This window comes from Anabas testudineus, chromosome 18, assembly GCF_900324465.2.
Source record: "Anabas testudineus chromosome 18, fAnaTes1.2, whole genome shotgun sequence".
Lineage (NCBI taxonomy): Eukaryota > Metazoa > Chordata > Actinopteri > Anabantiformes > Anabantidae > Anabas > Anabas testudineus.
In genome coordinates this window covers 17803781-17814169 of record NC_046627.1, presented here as the reverse complement: position 1 = coordinate 17814169, position 10389 = coordinate 17803781, and the positions used below count along the sequence as shown (strand labels likewise).

The 10389-nt window shown below is 33.8% G+C and overlaps 1 protein-coding gene across 1 annotated transcript; it reads right to left on the bottom strand.

The window, feature by feature from the left end:
• Positions 1-2293: 2293 nt before the first annotated feature.
• LOC113157752 (cornifelin homolog B-like) lies at positions 2294-5862 on the bottom strand. The gene is made up of 4 exons (XM_026353382.1): positions 5707-5862; positions 4231-4338; positions 3485-3630; positions 2294-2708 (listed from the first exon to the last, which is right to left on the bottom strand). The coding sequence occupies exons 2-4, from the start codon at positions 4334-4336 to the stop codon at positions 2619-2621; spliced, it is 342 nt and encodes a 113-aa protein (XP_026209167.1). The 5' UTR covers positions 4337-4338; positions 5707-5862; the 3' UTR covers positions 2294-2618.
• Positions 5863-10389: the final 4527 nt, after the last annotated feature.

Here is a 10389-nt window from a genome sequence, read left to right as displayed (position 1 = left end):
GAACATGCAAATCCTCTCTGTTTCCAGAGTCCCCACAGAGCCTTAGCAGGAAAAAGCTTCCCTATGCCATAACCAGCCACAATATGAGCACCAGCTGACAGTTTTAAGTTGGGGTGAGCGGGTTAGCATGGGCTCTCTGACAGGTCTGCATCTACACTGCCTCATACACTGCAAACTGTGACGACCCGTGGATGTCTGATACTGTTTTGGCTGATCAGAAACTCACCAGGCTGTAGCTGTTTCTACTGTGGACTGTACTGTAAAAAGTCCAAAACACTCACACAGTCATCTGCAGTTGCATATGTAACACATAGTGACGCAAAGATAACCAATTTCGCACTAATCGTGTGTTGACATATCCTGTTTTCAGTCAGCTGCGTTTTCAATTATGGGAAAATAATTAGAGGAGATAAACCTGCGCTAGTTAGGGGAAAAACAACACTGTTATTTTACCTCCTGTCTTCCTTTATTTTAAGTATTAGTCCAATTTTACCTGAGCCCATACCAGCATGTTCAATATGGCTTGGAAAAGTTTACATCAACATGATGTCAAATTAAAATTGAGGTTAGTACTAGTTAGTAGTAAACTCACATGAATTACTAAACAATTAAATTGCTATGTTGGAAGACGCTAAACTGAAAAGTTTAAATTAACCCTGAAATCTGTGGGAACCAAACCTCTGTAGCACTGTAACACTGTCCACATCCCTGTTGTCACTTTCAACTTGTGACTTTCTTCTCAGTTCTCTTTGTCTCATGTGCTTAATTTCATAATAATTTTGAAGTCATGTTCCTCCTGAAACCTCTTTAGCATGTTTGGGTAAAAGTTATTTAATAAATTGAATTCTATTATCACAGAACATCTACAGATCATCACATATTATTAGAAGAGATATATAAACACTGAGCACCATCACACACAATAGATTTTTAAATCAAACACAAGTCGAATCCACACTGGATCTGTTAATCATGACTTTGTGGGGACGTAGACGCTGAAAACATAAAGCAATGTGACACCACTGTTGCTTAATAGGTCTGTTATCAGTACCATGGCGTGAAGTATGTGTCAAGCCAGGAAATGACTCCCTAATCAACAATTACAATCAAGCTTTCAAATTCCCTTAAATTAAAAAACATTATTTTCTGTTTTAACATCAAAAAGGCAGAACTGAAAGACTCTTCACAAGTTTCAATTTTGTTATGCTGCAGTCTGACACTCACTAGTTCAAATTCAGATCAGATCTGGGGAACGCTGGGAAAACTGTCTGCTGCACTAAAGTGTTCCTAGAGCACACTGGCCTCCACAGTTCTCAAATAGAAGAAGTTTGGACCATAACCAGGACTCATCCGAAGCCAGAGGCCCAGCCAAAGAGAGCAAAAAGGGGGGAGGGGGTGTTGGTAAGAGAGGTGACTAAAACCCCAATGGTGCCTGAGCTCCAGAGATTCTGTGTGGAGATGGTACAGTCAGTTTCCTGGCTGAGCTAGAGAGGATTTGCAAAGAAGAACAATAGAAAATCTCTGAATCCAGGTATTCCAAGTTTGTCGCGTCATAAATGGTCTGAATACTACAGCACATGTTAGATATCAGTACTAAATTCACTGACATTTCTGAAATAGTCTTTTCACTTCGTGATTATGGGTTACTGAGAAAGAAAAAAGGAACAACTGTAGTATCAGGCTGCAACATGACAAAAGAGTGAAGAGGGGTCTGAATGGTTTCTGCACTGCACTGTAAACATCATGTATACATCAGATTTGAGATTTTCTTGAACAGAAATTAGCCCAAAACTGATGAGGTCAACTTTCTAACACCATAGTGCATCTATAGCACCAATGCTCAGACTGCACCACACGCTCGTGTCGTGATAGGATTTGTGACAGCGTGAACCCAATGACTTGAGTAGCCCAAAGTATCTTCATCTTTACATATTTTATCAGTACAAGATCAGAAAATTAAATTTAGTTATATAACTATGGTTCCAATTTTATCTCTACGATAAACATGTAATACTATGTAAACACAAATGTAGTTAAATAAAATTAACTAAAAAGCAACAAAATACAAAAAAAGAAAAAACAAACTTTATAGAGATTTTATTAAATTCAGATCAAAGTTATAATCTTTTACAAAAATAAGCTGATATAGGTTTAATGAGAGAAAAGTATAATATTAAAATAAAATTTTAATGTCCAAATTAATCTAAACGATGCCTAAATCAAAAGGGTAACCAAATATTTTGTTAATCAGAATAATACAACTGTAAACAATATGAAGGAAGTGGCAAACAAATAAAATTGATGTGGATGTTTTATTAAAAACATTGACTGACAGTCTGAGTGCTGACAGTACATATTGGAAATAATGGAAAAACATTTAGTTTGGTAGTAAGTATTTGTTTACACATCGATAATAAGTCCATGTTCAAAGACAAAACAAAAAAAGCAATACATGTTCGATTATACAACGCTATATTCTGTATTGTAAAAATAGTTTTTGCACCTATGTCAGACATGGGGGAAAAACTGCCAAAAATATAAATGAAGTGAAGTATTTCCTCAGGTTGTTTTTTACTTCTCTACTACTCTTTGGTTACCACCTGTGTTGTTACCAGCAGCTAGGTCCTGATCTTCACTTCCCGGTTCATCTGGCACCAGACACACGGGTAACACCACAGCAGCTTACAGCAGTCATCGCAGCATGAGCCCTGTGGGAGGAAGATGAGAGACGGGAAAGGGTTAAATCCAAAGTAGCCACCGCAACTATAATATTCAGAGACTGACTCAGGTCAATTACCAAGCCAAATGAAAGTTATGCAGCAACACATATTCAGAGCACAGAGACGCTGTGGAACGACCAACAATTATCTCCAGTATTACATTATAGCAACTGTTTGCTAAGAGTTTGCAACTGTTGTAAGGCTGGGGCTGATTAATTCCAGTGTCCTGGTTAAGAAAACAAAAATGAGGAAAGGAAAGTGCAACTACACCCAGTTTCTTGGAAAGTGGAACTTTCCCACTTGCGGGAAAACAGACTTTTGTTTTTTCTATTTTTTTATTCAGTGTCTGTTACAGCATCACCTCTTTCAATAAGAAATCTTAAGGGATGTAGGAAAACACAATCTGCTTTGATCAGTGCAAAGAGTCTGTTTTCAGTCACACCGTTGTGTAAGCGGGATTGCAAAACTCACAATAAGCTAGTCACCCTGAGTCGGAAGAACATTTAATAAAGTGGTAATAATGCACATGTTAATTTATCACTGTAATAACTAATGGTACCATATGACACAGATAGAGGTTTACAAAGACAGATGCATTATATCCAAGATATAAGCACTAGCATGAGACTGAAATCAATCCACCAATTCCCGCTAATGGTTACTTAGATCTGCCGAGTGCTTCAGGCAATCATCATTATAAAATTACAATAAATGGGAATGCTCCGACCCCTCCCCTCCCCCCCATTTCCCTTCATAAGCCTTACAGGGATGTTGTGGCGATCTCTAATGGAGGACCGGAGTAGGCAGGACACCACACAGCAAATATCCAGCATTGGGAGGCAGCAGCACCAGCCATGTTTATTGGCTGTCTCGCACTGCATGCAAGGGAAACACCACAGAGCACAGCAACCTTCAGGAAGAGAGAAGAGGAAAACGAGCATATGACTTTACAACTGTGAAATAGTGCCGGTGATCTCATTGTCATCAACTTGATTTCAACAGAAATCGCATCAGTTTCACACATTCAGAGACACGTCCTTAACTGGTCACAACCTTTCTTATAGTAACTGTGTATGAGGTGTTTTTGCTGCTGCTCTTTATGATTATTGCTCTAAACACACTAATAACTGATTTACATGAGCTTATCAGCATTTGTATCACAGACCTTGTTTGATCTGGACTTTAATGCAGTGACAGTCACAGGGCAATGTTTAAAGAGTCTTTTATAGACACATCAACCTGTATATTAAAATTGATAAGAGAAAAAATCTCTGCTTGAATATATGGCCAGTGAACAAGCAGAAAAGGCTCTGATATAGAGGTCATATGTTATTGCATCATGGGAAATGAAGGATATAGTAGCTTGAACCACAATGGGCATAAAAAGTCATATTATCCCAGCATTTGCTCCTTTGAGTCCAACATCTATCTATCGTGAGCTGGTGACCTTTGTGGAAGTTTCCTACGTTATAATCATGGTGAGCAACATCACTGGGGTTTGTTGACTTACAGGTGCCCACATCAGAGCAGCAATCACAAAGGCCAGTGCTCCAGGTCCCGGGGCCTTGGTTGGAGATCACTGTCACCACCTGGACGGGCTGCTGTTGGACGGGCATGTCTGGAAGACACAAGACAAACATGAAGAAACTGGGCTGTATTCACTGGAAATTCCTTCCTATACATTATAACACCTCCTTCAAGTTGGTATTATTTGATCTGAGAGTCTGAGTTACTACTATGTAACACTATCAATCACTTTTTTACAGGCAAACACAAGCATAATTGAGATGTAGCCTAGAGCAGCTGTAAACTGTTAACTGGAAGTGGTGAGCCTGTAACCAGGCCACCAGGTCCACATGCCAACCTACCAGCACCTCGTGGCCCGCAGTTACTCAGGGTTGGGCCTACATTATGCCCCCTGCCTGTCAAATGTGTATATATGTGCAGTCCATGTGTTAAATCTTGTTCACTAAGGCGTCCACTAAACTCTGTTTAGTCACACAGCTTTTATTGCTTCAGCCCTCGGTTGTTTATCGTTGATAGATTTATAGAAAAGGAGCAATAACGTCATCCCACTTCCATTAAAGTGCTTCCTTCTCAGTTAGATATTAAAACAAGTGAATTCCTGTAAGTGTCCCTCCGGGGAATGTTTATATTTGATATTACGCAAGTCCACTTGTGTAGTGATCATGTTTCTGAATTGAAACTAGTACAGTTAATTATTATTCTGCATCCTTTACTAGACAAACCACAGGGAATCAGATCAACCATGTGTTAAACCAACCATCAACCAGAAAACTCTGTTATTAAATATCTGTCTTTAATTACAGATGTTTGGTTTGCTAAACTGCTGTGGGTCAGCCCACATCTGTCCTCCCTTCACTGTCGTCAGACCCACATACTACATGGAGATGTAGGCCACAGGAGTCAAACAAATACTGAGCTGTATCTTTGCCAAAGGTGGTGCACATATTTGATCTGCTTAAAGTTTTCATCCACATGTCAGAAGTTAAGATCTGTTAAACTTTTAGAAAACTAAACTACTCTGCTGACATGAGAGAGATAAGAATTGAAAACAGCCTCTTTGAGTATGTTATGTCGGAGAGAAGGTTTCTGTTTTACATCTTTCAGTACATTCTCTTTTCAAACATTTTAGAAATGTACTAATAAGAAGGTGAAGGAGAACACATGCATTCAGAGCACTACTGGAAATCCAACTGTGTAGCTGCACAAAGTCGAATAAAATCGTGCTAAATGATAAAATACGACACTGTGGTTTGATATGAACTCACTAAACCGATGCAAATCCTTATTTTACTGCTTTTTCATTGAACGTAATGAAAGTTTCCATGTAAGTTACAAACGCATCGTCATCAAATCCAAGTAAAAACCTTCCAGTTGAAATAATTAACAGCATCTTATTATACTGTAGAGAATAACAACTTCCCAATGCGGGACAGTAAACACTTAGTTTTTTTTTTCTTACCGCTGGTTCCGTGAGGTTTTGAAAAACTCCAGAAAATTCAAAAGTTACAAATGTGCTCAGACGACTTCACCCTGAGAAGGTGCAGTGAGAAGTGCGCAATGAAAAGCGGCGCTGGCTGCGTGTCTCGGAGGTGGGCACGACGCAAGAGAGACACCATACTCCTTTTTGTATTATTGCAAATGCACGAAGTGAAGATTTGACTAAGATCGATTATTTCCCACTCCCTCGCTGTTGTCAGTGCAGGCAAGGATGCAAAACAACAATGGACATGTCTAAATTTCTGTGTGTGCAAAGAATTATGGAAAGCAGCTCAGCTCAGTGCTGCACATGCGTTTCTAGTGCTGTTCAAAAAGCTTTACAGCAAACTTCTTCATGTAGAACAACCTGTGCATGCATCAACTAAAGGTTTAAATGCAATATGAAAATGACAAAGCTGTCAAAATTAATTTAGGAGTGATATTTTATTAGCTTGGCAAAATGACATCACAGTTCACTGGGGTTATAAGAATAATGAAATAATACAGTTGAGGTGATTTGAGCAGCAGATGGTAAAGAGAGCACCTGGTTTAGCGTCAGGAGTGATGCTATGAACTTTCCATCGCACCTCCCTACAGATTTTCATAATACACAGGAGAGTGAGAGCAGTGAAAAAACATGTTTGTAACTATACTGCAGGTCATCTGAATACCAAATAGCACTCTTTATTTAATTTCTCCTGCACTTACTGTAGTAAATGAAGTGTTTTAACCTCAATAAAGTTTCAATTATTAATATTATGTTACGTACACTGGCTGCTGGAACATGAGTACATGATGGGAGTATGTGTCTGTGTTTATAGAGTATGTTAATTTAACTTGAGCAATAACATCTACGGGGCTGCAGAGTTTATAATGCACTAATCATCTAATAGGAGGTTATCTTTATACAGCCCATGATAAAGTGGAACTAGGTGGAAAATCGTACAAAGTACAAGTTAAGTTCTGCCTCTGCAACATAAGGAGTACCTTATATAATATTGTCTTCCTGGTGTCTTTATTGTTTTCTTTCCCCAGTGAGAAATGCATTTTGCATGTCCACTTCCACATTAAATTGCAAATGACAAACAAATATGAAGGTGCATACACAAGAGGATTAAATATCAACAACACCTGTGGACTGAAAAAGAGGAAAAGAAAGATAAGGAGACAATAATGAAACGTTAGCGACACTCTGAGGCTGTGAGGATTATTACACAGCACAGAAAAAACTAAGTGGTGAGACAGGAGACAGACTGCTGTGACTAGAAGTGACCTGTTGGTGGCAGCAACACAGAACATTCTCATAATAAACAACAGAGAAGTACATCATGTATATAAAGTACAACAAGTATATAAAGTACATCATGTATATAGAGTACAACAAGTATATAAAGTACATCATGCTGTATAAAGTACATCAAGTATATAAAGTACATCATGCTGTATAAAGTACATCAAGTATATAAAGTAAATCATGTATATAAAGTACAACAAGTATATAAAGTACATCTAGTATATAAAGTACATCATGCTGTATAAAGTACATCATGTATATGAAGTAAATCATGTATATAAAGTACATCATGTATATAAAGTACAACAAGTATATAAAGTACCTCATGCTGTATAAAGTACATCAAGTATATAAAATACATCAAGTATATAAAGTAAATCATGTATATAAAGTACATCAAGTATATAAAGTACATCATGTATATAAAGTAAATCATGTATATAAAGTAAATCATGTATATAAAGTACATCATGTATATACAGTACATCAAGTATGTAAAGTACATCATGTATATACAGTACATCAAGTATATAAAGTACATCATGCTGTATAAAGTACATCAAGTATATAAAGTAAATCATGTATATAAAGTAAATCATGTATATAAAGTAAATCATGTATATAAAGTACAACAAGTATATAAAGTACCTCATGCTGTATAAAGTACATCAAGTATATAAAGTAAATCATGTATATAAAGTACATCAAGTATAAAAAGTACATCATGTATATAAAGTAAATCATGTATATAAAGTACATCATGTATATAAAGTACATCATGTATATAAAGTACATCATGTATATAAAGTACATCAAGTATATAAAGTACATCATGTATATAGAGTACAACAAGTATATAAAGTACATCATGCTGTATAAAGTAAATCATGTATATAAAGTAAATCATGTATATAAAGTACAACAAGTATATAAAGTACATCAAGTATATAAAGTACATCATGCTGTATAAAGTACATCAAGTATATAAAGTAAATCATGTATATAAAGTAAATCATGTATATAAAGTAAATCATGTATATAAAGTACAACAAGTATATAAAGTACATCATGTATATAAAGTAAATCATGTATATAAAGTACATCATGTATATAAAGTACAACAAGTATATAAAGTACCTCATGCTGTATAAAGTACATCAAGTATATAAAGTACATCAAGTATATAAAGTAAATCATGTATATAAAGTACATCAAGTATATAAAGTACATCATGTATATAAAGTAAATCATGTATATAAAGTAAATCATGTATATAAAGTACATCATGTATGTAAAGTACATCATGTATATACAGTACATCAAGTATATAAAGTACATCATGTATATAGAGTACAACAAGTATATAAAGTACATCATGCTGTATAAAGTACATCAAGTATATAAAGTAAATCATGTATATAAAGTAAATCATGTATATAAAGTACAACAAGTATATAAAGTACCTCATGCTGTATAAAGTACATCAAGTATATAAAGTAAATCATGTATATAAAGTACATCAAGTATATAAAGTACATCATGTATATAAAGTAAATCATGTATATAAAGTACATCATGTATATAAAGTAAATCATGTATATAAAGTACATCATGTATATAAAGTACAACAAGTATATAAAGTACATCATGTATATAGAGTACAACAAGTATATAAAGTACATCATGCTGTATAAAGTACATCAAGTATATAAAGTACATCATGCTGTATAAAGTACATCAAGTATATAAAGTAAATCATGTATATAAAGTACATCATGTATATAAAGTAAATCATGTATATAAAGTACAACAAGTATATAAAGTACATCATGTATATAAAGTACATCATGTATATAAAGTACATCATGCTGTATAAAGTACATCATGTATATAAAGTAAATCATGCTGTATAAAGTACATCATGCTGTATAAAGTAAATCATGTATATAAAGTACAAGTATATAAAGTACATCAAGTATATAAAGTACATCATGTATATAAAGTAAATCATGTATATAAAGTACATCATGTATGTAAAGTACATCATGTATATACAGTACATCAAGTATATAAAGTACATTATGTATATAAAGTACATCAAGCTGTATAAAGTACATCAAGTATATAAAGTACATCATGCTGTATAAAGTACATCATGTATATAAAGTACATCAAGTATATAAAGTACATCATGCTGTATAAAGTAAATCATGTATATAAAGTACATCAAGTATATAAAGTACATCAAGTATATAAAGTACATCAAGTATATTAAGTACATCATGTATATAAAGTACATCAAGTATATAAAGTACATCATGCTGTATAAAGTAAATCATGTATATAAAGTACATCATGTATCTAAAGTGCATCAAGTACATAAAGTACATCATGTATATAAAGTACATCAAGTATATAAAGTACATCAAGTATATAAAGTACATCATGTATATAAAGTACATCATGTATATAAAGTACATCAAGTATATAAAGTACATCATGTATATAAAGTACATCATGCTGTATAAAGTACATCATGTATATAAAGTACATCATGCTGTATAAAGTACATCATGTATATAAAGTACATCATGTATATAAAGTACATCATGCTGTATAAAGTACATCATGTATATAAAGTACATCATGCTGTATAAAGTACATCATGTATATAAAGTAAATCATGTATATAAAGTACATCATGTATATAAAGTACATCATGTATATAAAGTACATCATGTATATAAAGTACATCATGTATATAAAGTACATCATGCTGTATAAAGTACATCATGTATATAAAGTAAATCATGTATATAAAGTAAATCATGTATATAAAGTACATCATGTATATAAAGTAAATCATGTATATAAAGTACATCATGTATATAAAGTACATCATGCTGTATAAAGTACATCATGTATATAAAGTAAATCATGTATATAAAGTACATCATGTATATAAAGTACATCATGTATATAAAGTACATCAAGTATATAAAGTACATCATGTATATAAAGTACATCATGCTGTATAAAGTACATCATGCTGTATAAAGTACATCATGTATATAAAGTACATCATGTTGTATAAAGTAAATCATGTATATAAAGTACATCATGCTGTATAAAGTAAATCATGTATATAAAGTAAATCATGTATATAAAGTAAATCATGTATATAAAGTACATCATGTATATAAAGTACATCATGTATATAAAGTACATCATGTATATAAAGTACATCATGTATATAAAGTACATCATGTATATAAAGTACATCATGCTGTATAAAGTACATCATGTATATAAAGTAAATCATGTATATAAAGTACATCATGTATATAAAGTACAACAAGTATATAAAGTACA

Excerpts from the sequence above, each read along its gene's own strand:
- LOC113157752 (XM_026353382.1), bottom strand. The coding sequence starts at position 4,336 with ATGCCCGTCCAACAGCAGCCCGTCCAGGTGGTGACAGTGATCTCCAAC. Across the intron at positions 3,631-4,230 it reads CTGCTCTGATGTGGGCACCT|GTTGCTGTGCTCTGTGGTGT; the intron begins GTAAGTCAACAA and ends CTCTTCCTGAAG. Across the intron at positions 2,709-3,484 it reads GAGATCGCCACAACATCCCT|GGCTCATGCTGCGATGACTG; the intron begins GTAAGGCTTATG and ends TTCCTCCCACAG.